General features: G+C 42.7%; 1 protein-coding gene across 1 annotated transcript in view; it reads left to right on the top strand.

Annotated features, from left to right (window-relative positions):
• LOC125456372 (vitellogenin-like) overlaps positions 1 to 14,782 on the top strand; it is a 201,883-nt gene extending 187,101 nt beyond the window's left edge. Inside the window, exons 32-37 of the mRNA XM_059647698.1 lie at positions 2,542 to 2,734; positions 6,959 to 7,050; positions 8,761 to 8,852; positions 9,503 to 9,653; positions 9,954 to 10,105; positions 14,708 to 14,782. Coding sequence (XP_059503681.1) covers positions 2,542 to 2,734; positions 6,959 to 7,050; positions 8,761 to 8,852; positions 9,503 to 9,653; positions 9,954 to 10,105; positions 14,708 to 14,782 — 755 coding nt within the window. The remainder of the gene's footprint in view (positions 1 to 2,541; positions 2,735 to 6,958; positions 7,051 to 8,760; positions 8,853 to 9,502; positions 9,654 to 9,953; positions 10,106 to 14,707) is intronic.
• Positions 14,783 to 15,170: the final 388 nt, after the last annotated feature.

The raw sequence follows: 15,170 nt of genomic DNA, 5'->3' as shown, positions 1-15,170 counted from the left end.
ATGCAGCAGGGAATCAGGAAAACTAATGGAATGTTGGCCCTTATTTCAGGGGGTTGGAGTGTGAGAGTAGGGAACCATACTGCAACTGGCTAAAGTGCTGCTGAGATCACATCTGGAGTGCTGTGTGCAGTTTTATCTCCACATGAAAGAAAAGACATCGTTTCAATGTGGCAGTTCAGAGAATATTCACAAGGATGATCCCTGCTACAAAGGGATGCAAAGGATAAACAATAAAAATGAAAAGAACTGCAAATGCTGTAAATCAGAAACAAAAATAGAGATTGCTGGAAAAGCACAGCAGGTCTAGCAACATCTGTGTGACCATTTCTCAAAAATGCTAAACAGGTTGGGACTCTACTCACTGAAGTTTAGAATAATGAGAGATGGTCTAATTGTAATAGGTAGGATTTTTAAGTGTTTTGAAAGGGAGAATGCTGAGAGGACGTTTCCCCTTATGGCAGAGAATGGGACAAGAGGGTATGGTCTCAGAGAAGAGAGGCAGCATTTTAAGACAGCATTTTGGACAGTGAGAGGCTTTTTCCTAGGATGCTGACGTCAGCTTGTACAAGGGGGCATAGCTACAAATTGAGGGGTAATAGATTTAAGACAGATGTCAGAGGCAGGTTCTTTACTCAGAGACTGGTAAGGGCGTGGAATGCCCTGCCTGCCAATGTAGTTAACTCAGCCACATTAGGGCATTTAAACAGTCCTTGGATAAGCATATGGATGATGATGGGATAGTGTAGGGGAATGGGCTTAGATTAGTTCACAGGTCGGCGCAACATCGAGGGCCGAAGGGCCTGTTCTGCACTGTATTGTTCTATGTTCTATGTTCTCAGACTGAAGTGAGAAGGAATTTCTTCTCTCAGAAGGTTCTGAGTCTTGGAAACTCTGCCACAGAGAGCTGTGGGGGCAGAGTCCTTGTGTATATTTAAGGCTGAGATAGATAGATTCTTAATCAGTCAGTGAATTGAAGGTTTTGGACAAAGGACAGGAAAGTGGTAGCGAGTGTTGGATCAACCATGATCCTATTAAATGGCAGATCAAGCTTGAGGGGCCCAATGGCTTACTGCTGTTCCTATTACCGATGGTCGTTACGGTCTTAAAGGGTTGATCATACTGGAGCACTCACCTCCATAAGACAGAAGGTTAAGAAATGAACTGGAAGAGGTTTCTAAAATAATAGTAGGCACACCATCTATCACCTTAAACATTCACATACTTCCTAACATTAACACACAGTGACAAAAGTGTGCACTACCTACAAGTTCCACTGCAGTTATCTGTCAAGGCTCCACTGACAATATCTTCCACGGACATGACTTATACCAACTAGAGGAATGAGGGCAACAGATTCCTGTTTATTCCACACCACATGCCTACATCCCATCCAAGTGACATATTTGGCTATCACTAGACCAGTGATCAAGTGGCTCAGTCTAATGCTTTGAAGACATGGGTTTAAGTCAAACTATGGCAAAGCAATTAGTATGTAAATGTGGAATTACAAGGATAGGGCAAGGGGCTGGGACTGGGTGGGATGGTCTTCAGAGTGTCAGTGCAGAATCAATGGGCTGAGTGCTCCTTTTCCACATTCTATAACTTAGCCAAATCCCAGTAATAGCAACATTGTTAAATTGTGCCAATGATAGTACGTGATCTGTTTGCTAGCAGCTCTATTACGTGTAAACTTGACATGTGTTTTATTAAATAGATACATTGCAAGAGTCATACAGCATAGAAACAGATGTTCAGTCCAACTCAACCATGCCAACAGGCTTGCCTAAATTATACTAGTCCCATTTGCTTGTGTTTGGCCCATATCCCTCCAAATCTTCCTATCCATGTACCTGTCCAAATGTCTTTTAAATGTTCTAATTGCACCTACCTGCACCATTTCTTCTGGCAGCTTGTTCCATATGCGCACCAAACTCTGTGTGAAAAAGTTACCCCTCGGGTCCCTTTTAATTCTTTGTGCTCTCACTTTAAAGCTATGTCCTGTAGATTTGGATTCCCCTACCTTGGCTAGTCACTTCATCAATGCCCCTCATGATTTTATAAACTTCTATAAGGTCAACCCTCAGACCCCTACTCTCCAGGAAAAAAAAAGCCCTAGCCGAACCAAGATAACAAGGTGTAGAGCTGGATGAACACAGCAGGCCAAGCAGCATCAGAGGAGCTGGAAGGGTGACGCTATCTCGCTCCCAGCCTATCCAGCCTCTTTTGAATTGAAGGCACTGATTGAATTCTTTACCACAGTGGATTGTTGAGGCTGGGTTATTAAGTATATTCAAGGCTGACAGAGACAGATTTTTAATCAGTCAGGGAATCAAGGGTGGTAGGGAAATGGCAGGATGGTGGAGTTAAGGATTATCAGATCAGCCATAATCTTAGTGAATGGTGGAGCAAATTTGATGGGCTGAATGGCCTAATTCAAACTCTATGTTTTAATGTCTAAAGAAATTATTGATCAAAATCTGCTAGGAGTTTAGGGATACAACTTTCTGGAGACCAACTTTTCTATTATTTTCATTTATGCAGGAGAATGTATTTCAGAGGGTGAACGAGTTGTTACGTTCGATGGCAATGAATTAAAACACACAATTCTTAATGATTGCTACTACATCCTGACCAAAGATTGTTCACCTACTCCAAAATTTGTTCTCTTAATGCGGCGCGCTGTTAATCAGCAAAAGAAGAAGGAAATAAAGCTGCTCATATCTGTGCCCGATATGTAAGTAGCTATCATAGGTTCATCATCACATTAATTGCAAATAAATGTACTTATTGTGTGGGAGATTTGTAACACAGGAGTTCGGCAGAAGCATTGGCTGCAACACATAGCAGGAGAGGAACCTACTTCATGCTTATATCTTTTAAAGACTAGGTCAGAAAACACACGACACCAGTTTATAGCCCAACAGGTTTATTTGAAAATACAAGCTTTCAGAGCTTGCATTTTCAAATAGCTTCAGGTGATAGTGAGGGAGGTGGTATCAGACACAGAAGTTATAAGTAAAACATCAAAAGGTCACTCCACTGATGAGGATGTACAAAACAAACCTGAGATGATGTTAAATCTTTAATCAGTTAGAATATTTTAATTGATTAACATGTATATGTAAATCCATGAACACCTTTCCACTGTCCTGAAAGAACGAAAGGTTTTATCATTGTAAAGAAGAGGTGACATTATATGTATGTTTGCGTGTGTGTGTGTGTGTGTGTGTGTGTGTGTGTGTGTGTGTGTGTGTGTGTGAGTGTGTGAGACTGTGCATGTCACAGAAAAAGTCCCAGATGATTGGAAAATTGCTGTTGTAACCCTCTTGTTTAAGAAAGGATCAAGGCAAAAGATGGAAAATTATAGGCCAATTAGCCTAACCTCGGTAGTTGGTAACATTCTCGAATCCATTGTCAAGGATGAGATTTCTAAATTCCTGCAAGTGCAGGGTCAGATTAAAACAAGTCAGCATGGATTTAGTAAGGGGAGGTCGTGCCTGACAAACCTGTTAGAATTCTTTGAAGAGGTAACAAGTATGTTAGACCAGGGAACCCAGTGGATGTTATCTATCTAGACTTCCAAAAGGCCTTTGATACAGTGCCACATGGGAGACTGCTGAGCAAGGTGAGGGCCCATGGTGTTCGCGGTGAGCTACTGGCTTGGATTGTGGATTGGCTGTCTGACAGAAGGCAGAGATTTGGGATAAAAGGCTCTTTCTCGGAATGGCAACTGGTGACGAGTGGTGTCCCACAGGGTTCAGTGTTGGGGCCACAGCTGTTCACTTTATATATTAATGATCTGGATGAAGGGACTGGGGGCATTCTGCCGAAGTTTGCCAATGATACGAAGATACGCGGACAGGCAAGGTAGTACTGAGGAGGTGAGGAAGCTGCAGAAAGATTTAGACAGTTTAGGAGAGTGTTCCAGGAAATGGCTGATGAAATTCAATGTGAGTAAATGTGAGGTTTTGCACTTTGGGAAAAAGAATACAGGCATGGACTATTTTCTAAACGGTGAGAAAATTCGCAAATCAGAAGTGCAAAGGGATCTGGTAGTGTTGGTCCAGGATTCTCTGAAGGTTAACTTGCAGGTAGAGTCCGTAATTAAGAAAGTGAATGTAATATTGTCGTTTATCTCAAGCAGCGATGTGCTTCTGAGCTTTATAAAGCTCTAGTTTGGCCCCATTCAGAATACTGTGTCCAATTTTGGGCCCCACACCTCAGGAAGGACATACTAGCCCTGGAGCGTGTCCAGCGGAAATTCACACGGATGATCCCTGGAATGGTAGGTTTAGTATATGATGAACTGTTAAGGATCCTGGGATTGTACTCATTAGAGTTTAGAAGGTTGATGGGAGATCTAATAGAAACTTACAAGATAATGTATGGTTTAGGAGGGGTGGACGCTAGGAAGTTGTTTCCATTAGGCAGGGAGACTAGGACCTGTGGGCACAGCCTTAAAATTAGAGGGGGTAAATTTAAAACTGAAGTGAGACGACATTTCTTCAGCCAGAGAGTGGTGGGCTTGTGGAATTCATTGCCGCAGAGTGCAGTGGAGGCCGGGATGTCGGATGCCTTCAAGGCAGAGATCAACAAATTCTTGATCTCAAAATGAAACAAGGGCTGCGGGGAGAGTGCAGGGAAGTGGTGTTGAAATGCCCATCGACCATGATTTAAATGGTGGAGTGGACTTGATGGGCTGAATGGCCTTACTTCCACTCCTATGTCTTATGGTCTTATGTGTGTGTGTGTGTGTGTGTGTGTGTGTGTGTGTGTGTGTGTGTGTGTTTGTGAGAGAGAGAGACAGTGTGTATGTGTGAGAGTGTGTGTACGTATATATATATGTGTCAGAGAGACAGAAAAAGAGTGTGTGTGTGTGTGTGTGTGTGTGTGTGTGTGTGCGTGTGTGTAGTGTACAGTGTGGTGGGGTCACCTGTAGTGGACATGAACCCAAGATCCCAGTTAAGACCGTCCCCGTGGGTACGGAACTTGGCTCTCAGCCTCTGTTCAGCAACTGCATTGTTGTATATCCCAAAGTGTGCTTAAACAAACACACACGTGTGCGCGCGCGCACACACACACACACACACACACACACACACACACACACACACACACACACACACACACACACACACACACACACACACAGAGTCTCTGTCTCCCTCACACATACACATTCCCTGTCCTGCTCCTCTCTCACACACTCATACAGTGTGTTTTCAGTTCCTATGCCAGCTGAGGTTACCATGAAGGACTGTCCTTCTCAACTTCTCCCCTTGACTGAAGCATGGTGACCCTCAGGTTAAACCACCACCAGTCATCTCTTAAATGAGACAGCATCCCTACGGTCCTGGAAAGCAGGGTTGGCATTCCGGGTCCCTTCTGCTTTCTCTTCATGGATGCTGCTAGACCTGCTGAGTTTTTCCAAAAATTTCTGATTGTGTGTCTGATGATTGGTAAGATTCAACATGGATTTCTAAAGGGTTGATCATACCTGGTAAATTTGAGTGAATTTTTTGATGAGGTGACCTTTTTCCTTCTTTATTCTTTCATGAGATGTGTGTGTTACTGTGCTCCCCGTCCCTAATTGCTCTTGAACTGAGTGGCTTGCTCCACCATTTCAGAGGACAGTTAAGAGTCAACAACATTGATGTGGGATTGGAATCATAGAAAAACAGACCAGGGTAAGGATAGCAAGATTCATTCTGTAACCCTGCAAAACACTTTGTGGTCACTTTTACTCAAATCAGCATCATATTTTTAAAGGAGAAACCACCTGCTTTGGCCTATCAGTTGATCTGACCTTCCATCTATTGACTCCATTTATACTTCCCACTGCCTCGTGAAAACACCCAACTTAATCAAACACCTCTCAATCCCCAGGTATACTCTCTTCTACTCTTTTCCATTGGGCAGAAGATACAAACGTTTAAATACACAAACCAACAGATTCAAGAACAGCTTCCTCTCCATTGTTATTAGGCTGAACAGACCTTCCAATTTCTAATGTTGATCTCTCTCTGCACCTTTTCTGTAGTTAGAACACTATATTTTGCAATATGTTCTGTTACTGTGATGTATTTTGTATGAAATGATCTGCCCTTATGGCACACAAAACAATACTTCTCTCAGTATCTCAGTACATGACAATAATAAACCAAAGCAAATCAAATCAGTTTACCCGTTATCTCCCTGCTATAGAAATGATGCTGTTAAACTTGGAACAGTTCAGAAAAGATGGACAAGGACGTTAAATAAGAACAAAAAGAACTGTGGATGCTGCATATCAGGAACAAAAACAGAAGTTGCTGCAAAAGTTCAGCAGGTCTGGCAGCATTTATGAAGAAAAAATCAGAGCTAACAGTGACCCAAAACATTAACTCTGATCTTTTCTTCACAAATGCTACCAAGCCTGCTGAGCTTTTCCAGCAACTTCTGCTTACAAGGACGTTGCTGAAGTTGGAGGTTTTCAGCTATAAGGAGAGACTGAATAGGCTGGGGCCATGTTCCATGGAGCATCAGAAGTTGGGAGATGCTCTGATAGAAGTTTATAAAATCATGAGAGGCATGGATAGAGTAAATAGCCAAGGTCTTTTCTCCAGGATAGGAGAGTCCAAAACAAAAGGTCATATGTTTAAGGTGAGACGGGAAAGATATAAAAGTGACCTACAGGGCAACCTTTTCACACAAAGGCTGCTGCATGTCTGGTTGCACTGCCAAAGGAAGTGGGGGAGGCTGGTGCAATTATAACATTTAAAAGGTCTCTGGATGGGCATATGAATAGGAAGGTTTCAAAGGATATGGTACAATTGGACCGAACAGTCTGTTTCTATGTTGTACAACTCTATGACTCAGTGGCTTTCAAGAACATAACCAATGCCCAAGTCTTTTTTTGCTGCATTTCTCCTGACTATTATATGATATTCTGACAGAAGTTCTATTTTAATTGTAACAGTGTAATTGAAGCATATCCAACACGGTATGGTATAAAGTTCTTGGTGGACAATGTTGAAATCACTTTGAGCAATGAAGAAAAGGTCATACAAAGTGAGTAATTCTTTTACAAGTGAAGAAAATTGTACCTTTTCTAACGTAATGCAGTATTGGGCAATTAGAATATAGACACAACTAGCATGGAGAAATGATTAATAGCAAATTGAAAATTGTATGAAGTTTCCAGAATAGAAATTTAGTGCAGAGTGTGATTCATCTGAGAGGACCAAAAGAGCTACAGATGCTGTAAATCAGGAGCAAAGCCATATTATGCTGCAGCTGTACAAAACTCTGGTGTGGCTGCCGTTGGAGTATTGTGTACAGTTCTGGTCACCGCATTATAAGAAGGATGTGGAAGCTATGGAAAGGGTACAGAGGAGATTTACCAGGATGTTGCCTGGTATGGAGGGAAGGTCTTATGAGGAAAAGCTGAGGGACTTGAGGCTGTTTTCATTAGAGAGAAGAAGGTTGAGAGGTGACTTAATTGAGACATATAAAATAATCAGAGGGTTAGATAGGGTGGATAGGGAGAGCCTTTTTCCTAGGATGGTGTCGGCAAGCACAAGGGGGCATAGCTTTAAATTGAGGGGTGAAAGATATAGGACAGATGTCAGAGGTAGTTTCTTTACTCAGAGAGTAGTAAGGGAATGGAATGCTTTGCCTGCAACAGTAGTAGATTCGCCAACTTAAGGTACATTTAAGTCATCATTGGATAAGCATATGGACGTACATGGAATAGTGTAGGTTAGATGGGCTTGAGATCGGTATGACAGGTCGGCACAACATCGAGAGCCGAAGGGCCTGGACTGTGCTGTTATGTTCTATGTTCTATGTTCTATAAAAGCTCAGCAGGTCTGGCAGCATTCATGAAGAAAAATCAGAGTTAACGTTTCGGATCCAGTGACCCTTCCTCAGAACAAAAATAATGAAATCAGGTAAAAGAGCAACTCACCCAGGTTCCTTGGACAGTACCTTCCAAACCCACAACTTTGATTACACATAAGGACAATGGAAGCAGATATATAGGAAAATCACATGCAAGTTCTCCTTCAAGAGACACGTTGTTCTATCTCAGAACTGCAATGACTGAAGGGGATCCCATTCACCGAACTTCAGAATTGAAGAAAGTCATATCGGACTCAAAACGTTGACTATTTCTTTCTCAGCAGATGGTGCCCGACCTGTTGAGTTTCTTCAGGATTCTCTGTGTTTATTTCAGAATTCTAGCATCCACAATGTTTTACTTTTATAATATTCTGTTCACCTCTGTCATAAAAATATTCCACAGCCTCTACACCTTCTGAGGCAGAGCATTCCAAGGCTGCTCTGAAAGGAAAGAAGTTCGCATTATCTCCATGAAAAGGTCTTCCTAATTTCAAACAGGCGTCCCCAGGCCTGGACACACTGACAAGAGAAAGCATCCTTTCCATGTCTCAACCATTCAGGCTCTTATACAATGTAGTCATCTCCCCAGTACTCTTCTAAACTCCAGTGGATTCAAGCCCATTCGGACCAAACTTTCCTGAAAAGACTCCCTGCTCATTCCAGCTATCAATCTAGTCAGCGTCCTCTGACTTGCTTCAAGTGCATTTCCATTCTTCCAGAGTCTCATATGGTCAATTCACATATTACCACATGCAATCATCTTCTGATTGGGCACTTGTAAGTTCTTTGTTGTGTTACACCATTAGTATAGTAGCAGCACATTATCTTTAGAGATTGCCAGAAGATCAAATGTCAACTTGAACAATCATTTTATTCCAGATGTACGCGCTTGGCAGAATGGGACAGGAATTATTTTAAAAGCATCATCAATCAATATTGAACAATTGTTCTTTGATGGAAACAGTGTGCAGGTATCTGTCATTAATTCTCAGGTTCCAGCTCTAAATGTAACCTATATGTGCAGTAGTCCAATATAAATTAATTCTGAAATGCTTTTATAATACTGCATTCAGTTCTGGCCTCCCTGCTATAGAAAAGATGTTGTTTAACTTGAAAGCATACAGAAGAGATGTACAAGGATGTTGCCAGCACTGGAGGGTTTGAGCTATAGGGCGAGGCTGAATAGACTGGGGCTATTTTCCCTGGAGTGTTGGAGGCTGAGGGGTGGCCTTATTGAGGTTTATAAAATAATTAGGAGCATAGATAGAGGGAATAGCCAAGATCTTTTTCCCAGCATAGAGGAGTCCAAAACTAGAGGGCATAGTTTTAAGGTGAGAGAGAAAAGATATAAAAGGGACCTAAGGGGCAATTTTTCTAGCAGAAGGTGGTGCGTGTATGGAAAGAGCTGCCAGAGGAAGTGGGGGAGGCTGGTAAAATTACAACATTTAACAGGCACCTGAATGGTTAAATGATTAGGAAGTGTTTAGAGGATATGGGCCAAATGCAGACAATGGGTAAAATTAATTTTGGATATCTGGTCGGCGTGGAGAAATTGGACCAGTGGGTCTGTTTCCATGTTGTACAGCTCGATAACTCTAATCAGCTTTGACTTTGTGTGTAGATTATACTCGATCACATGATGAGTAAGACATGTGGTATTTGTGGACTCAATAATGGTGAAAAAAAGCTGTTGATGCCAAATCAAGAGGAAGCCAAAGATGTCGAGTGCCTTTTCGAATCATGGACATGTCCAGGGCAAACCTGCAAAGATGGTAAGAGAATATCAACTGTTTTTTAATCATGTTAATTTGATCCATCTCTACAATCCTCTAAGTTCTCTGTGCTCTTCCCATTCTGCCTCGGGAGTATCCCCAATTCCCAAGATTTCACCATTAGTAGCTGTGCCTTCTGCTGTCTGGGCCCTAAGTTCTGAAATTCTCTCCTGAACCCTCTTTATCTTACTTCTCTCTTTTAAGGCATTCCTTAAATGACTCTATGACTGAGCTTTTACTCAAGTGCTGTGGCATTTCCTTGAATGGCTCCAGGTTTGATCACATTTTATTGAATTTCAGATTGCAAAGTTAGAAGAACATTTGTGGAACTAGGAGAACTTGTCAAGTTTGAAGGACAGGAATCCAGATGCTACTCAGTCGAACAAGTTCAACGTTGCCTGGAAGGGTGTTCACCAATTGAAACACTCTCTCGCATTGTTAATTTCCACTGTGTACCAGCTAGTAAGTTTATAGTAGTTAATTTTATTTATTATTGTATAAATGGGTAGAAAGAATTGATACCAATGAATACAAGAGTATGTCTGTGGGTCGTACTGTGGTGGCCACATTGTTTTACACAGTGGCAGTTTGGAAAATCTGGGTGACAGGTGGTAGAGGCCTGCTGTAGGACAGCACGTGTCGAGATCTGGGAAGACAAGAAGAGAGAAAGATCACACTGACCAGCTTCAAAATCACTGGATCGGCAAATAACAAGGATGTAAACTTTGAAACAATGAAGAAATTTCTGGGAGAAACTTGACAGGTCTAACAGCAAGTGGAAGGAGAAAGTGGAGATGATATTTTGAGTTCAGTTAACCCCTCTCAGCTCTTCTTTTTTTCCCGTTATGAGAAAGGGTCATTGGACTCAAAATGTTAACTCTGCCTTCTCCCTTCAAAGGTGCTGCCAGACCTGATGAGTTTCTACAGCAGTTCATGTTTTTGTTTCAGATCTCCATCTCTTCTTGTCTTCCCAAATCTCCACGCAGTTCTTTATTTCATTTTAAAGTCATAGACTGGTAGCAGGAAGGAGGGAGGCAATTGTACCCAGAATACCTGGTTATCATTAAGAACAACCCAGCTAACCTCACAATCGCCCTTTCCCCTGTAACACTGCAAAAGATATTTTGTTTAGATAATTATCTGCAGTCGTCTCTGGTTCTTAGTTTATCCACCAGTCAGCAAATACCAACACCTTGGATGTTTTAAAATGAGTCAAGCTCAGTGATTGGATTGTACTGTTACCGTAGAGTGGGAGAAACTATAATCTGAGCATCTGGCTTGGTCTCCTCCATCGGACAATACTCCCATTAAAGTTAAACATGTCCATCGCAACTCAGTAATCAGTCAGACAGGTTTTGCAGGGTCAAAGCTCATTATGAGAGTGGCTATTGGCTACTGTCAAAAGAAAAATATTGACATAAATGCTCAGAGATAGCAGGAACTGTAGATGCTGTAGTCAGAGACAACACAGTATGGTGCGGGAGAAACGCAGCAGGCCAGGCAGCATCAGAGGAGCAGGAAAGTTGGTGTTTTGGGTCGGGTCAAGGAAGGATCAAGGCAAAAGATGGAAAATTATGGGCTGATGAGCCTAACCTCGGTAGTTGATAAAATTCTTGAACCCACTGTCAAGGATGAGATTTCTAAATTTCTGGAAGTGCAGGGTCAGATTAAAACAAGTCAGCATGGATTTAGTAAGGGGAGGTCATGCCTGACAAACCTGTTAGAATTCTTTGAAGAGGTAACACGTCTGTTAAACCAGGAAAACCCAGTAGATGTTATCTATCTAGACTTCCAAAAGGCCTTTGATATAGTGCCTCACGGGAGGCTACTGAGCAAGGTGAGGGCCCATGGTGTTCACGGTGAGCTACTGGCTTGGATTGAAGATTGGCTGTCTGACAGAAGGCAGAGAGTTGGGATAAAAGGCTCTTTCTCGGAATGGCAACCAGTGACGAGTGGTGTCCCACAGCGTTCAGTGTTGGGGCCGCAGCTGTTCACTTTATATATTAATGATCTGGATGAAGGGACTGGGGGCATTCTGGAAACGTTTGCCGATGATACAAAGATACGCGGACAGGCAGGTAGTACTGAGGAGGTGGGGAAGCTGCAGAAAGATCTAGACAGTTTAGGAGAGTGGTCCAGGAAATGGCTGATAGAATTCAATGTGAGTAAATGTGAGGTTTTGCACTTTGGAAAAAAGAATACAGGCATGGACTATTTTCTAAACAGTGAGAAAATTTGCAAATCAGAAGTGCAAAGGGATCTGGGAGTGTTGGTCCAGGATTCTCTAAAGGTTAACTTGCAGGTAGAGTCCGTGATTAAGAAAGTGAATATAATGTTGTCGTTTATCTCAAGAGGGTTGGAATATAAAAGCAGCGATGTGCTTCTGAGACTTAATAAAGCTCTAGTTAGGCCCCATTTAAAATACTGTGTCCAATTTTGGGCCCCACACCTCAGGAAGGACATACTGGCGCTGGAGTTTGTCCAGTGGAGATTCACATGGATGATCCCTGGAACGGTAGGTTTAATGTATGATGAACGGCTAAGGATCCAGGGATTGTATTCATTAGGGTTTAGAAGGTTGAGGGGAGATCTAATTGAAACTTACAAGATAATGTATGGTTTAGGAGGGGTGGACGCTAGGAAGTTGTTTCCATTAGGCGGGGAGACTATGACCTGTGGGCACAGCCTTAAAATTAGAGGGGGTAAATTTAAAACTGAAATGAGACGACATTTGTTCAACCAGAGAGTGGTGGGCTTGTGGAATTCATTGCCGCGGAGTGCAGTGAAGGCCGGGACGTTGGATGCCTTCAAGGCAGAGATTGACAAATTCTTGATCTCAGAAGGAATCAACGGCTACGGGGAGAGTGCAAGGAAGTGAAGTTGAAATGCCCATCAGGTATGATTTAAATGGCGGAGTGGCCTGGATGGGCCGAATGGCCTTACTTCCACTCCTATGTCTTATGGTCTCATGGTCTGTGGGTCCCAACCCAAAATGACAACTTTCCTATTCCTCTGATGCTGCCTGTCCTGCTGTGTTCCTCCAGCTCCACACTGAGTTGACTTAAAAGCTGACATGCAAGGACAAATCTGCAGGACTAAGGGCAAATAAGAATGGGTACAGTTCAGATTCAGCAGTTCTTTCAAAGAATTGAAATAGGCATAATGGGTTAAATGGCCTCTCTCAGTATAAAAGGAAACAATACAAAACCAGAGATGTTTGATATATTATAAATTACACTCGAATGTGGAAGCAAGTATTCCTTTTAACCTAATCCTGCTCAAACCTAAATATGTCTTAATTTATTAACAGATCACTCCGTGACTGCGGCTGCTATGTTAAGTTTCTGGAAGAAGTCTGCAGATAGGATCCTCTCTGTGGATTCCCATACTGACTGTGTGTGTGACTGTGCTGAAGTGTAACCCCATTAATCAATGTTACCAAAACCTCAGCTGTAACAGCTGTGAATGTGAGACTCTTTGTTATATCAATTCTTTTTAAAAACATGAGCTCCAATTTTAACTCTTGTTGAAAGCTATACCATTCATTATTCCTGACTATCAGTTATAGCAATAAACCTTTAATTTTTGATCGATTGATTTGATTTATTGTCACATGTACCCAAGTGCAATGAAAAGCTTTGTTTGTGAGCAGTACAGGCAAAACATCATAAACAAGGACATACAAATCATAGGGTGAAAAACATCTTGGACAGAGTAAGGCATACAGGTTACACCACGCTTTCAAGGCAAGATCAACATTAACAAGATCAGCATTATTTGAAGTTACAGAATCCATTTATCAGTCCAATAACAGCAGGGAAGAAGCTGTTCTTGAACCTGTTGATTTGAGTGCTCAAGCTTTTGTATCTTCCGCCTAACAGAAGAGGTTGTAGGAGATCGTTACCAGGGTGGGAGGGATCTTTGATCATACTGGTGACCTTTCCATGGTAACTAGAAGTCTAAATAGCGTCCACGGATGGAAGAGATAACAAGGTGTAGAGCTGGATGAACACAGCAGGCCAAACAGCATCATAGGAGCAGGAAAGCTGATGTTTTGGGCCTTGACCCTTCTTCAGAAATTTCTGAAGAAGGGTCGAGGCCCGAAATGTCATCTTTCCTGCTCCTATGATGCTGCTTGGCCTGCTGTGTTCATCCAGCTCTGTACCTTGTTCTCCCAGATTCTCCAGCATCTGCAGTTCCATAGAGGGAAGGTTGGCCTCTCTGATGGTCTGGGATGTGCACACCACCTTCTGTAGCTTCTTGTGGCCCAGGGAAGAGCAGTTGCCATACCAGGCTGTTATGTCCCCAGGACAGTATGCTTTCGATGGTACATCTGTAGAAGTTGGTGAGGGACCTTATGGACATGCCAGATTTCCTGAGCCACCTGAGGAAGAAGAGGCATTGTTGTGCTTTCTTGACCGTCGCATCTACATAGAAAATCCAGGACAGGTTGTTAGTTATCATCATTCTTAGGAACTTGATGTTCTCAACCCTCTCAACATCCATTCCATTGATACAGTTTGGTGTGTGCTCTCCTCCTTTCTTTCTGAAGTCAATGATCAGTTCTTTAGTTTTGAGAAAGACGTTGTTATCATAGCATCACATCAGCAAGCCTATTGTCATCTTTCTGTATTCTGACACATTGTTGTTTGATATCCATCCTACCACAGTGGTGTTGTCAGCAAACTTGTAGATAGCATTCATTCGGAATTTGGATACAGAGTTTTGAGTCTACAGAGAGTACAGTCTGAGGACATATCCTTGGGAACATCTAGTGTTGAGCGTTATGGTGGAGGGGGTGCAGTTACCTATCCTCACAGATCGCGGTCTGTGGGTCAGAAAGCTGAGAATCCAGTTGCAGAGAGCGGAGCCAAGAAACTAGGTCCCGGAGTTTTGTGATCAGTCTGGAGGGGATAATGATGTTGAAGGTGGAACTGTAGACAATGAGCTGGAATATGACATGGGTGTCTTTGTTGTCCTTATTCCCAGGATGAGTGCGGGCCTAGGGAAATAGTGTCTGCTCTGAACCCTTTACTTTGGTAAACAAATTGCAGGGGATCGAGGCAGGCTGGGAAACTGGCTTTAATGTGGGCCACGACCAGCCTCGCGAAGCACCTCTTGATTATTGAAATCTAAACCACTGGGTGGTACTCATTAAGGCACGTTGCATGTGCTTCCATAGGTGTGGGGATGATGGTGGTCTTCTTGAAGCAGGTGAGGACTTCAGTTGTAGAAGGGAGAGGTTAAAGATGTCAGTGAATACCTCGGCCAGTAGGTTCACACAGGATCTGAGTGCTTGGCCTGGAATACCATCCGGGCCCATCGCTTTCCTTGGTTTGTCTCCCAGGAAGTTTGATCTGATGTCTGCAGTGGTGACCGAGGGAATGTGTGTGTCTGGTGCTGTCAGGGCAGGTGACATTGCACCGCTGGCATTCTGCTCAAACTGAGCATAGAGAGCATTGAACGCATCAGGGAGGGACCATGGAGAACTGGAGTTAATGAAAATATGTTGATTAT

The sequence above is a fragment of the Stegostoma tigrinum genome, chromosome 8, assembly GCF_030684315.1.
Source record: "Stegostoma tigrinum isolate sSteTig4 chromosome 8, sSteTig4.hap1, whole genome shotgun sequence".
Classification (NCBI taxonomy): domain Eukaryota; kingdom Metazoa; phylum Chordata; class Chondrichthyes; order Orectolobiformes; family Stegostomatidae; genus Stegostoma; species Stegostoma tigrinum.
Note: the sequence above shows the minus strand (reverse complement) of the source record. Positions and strands in the feature narration are given on the sequence as shown.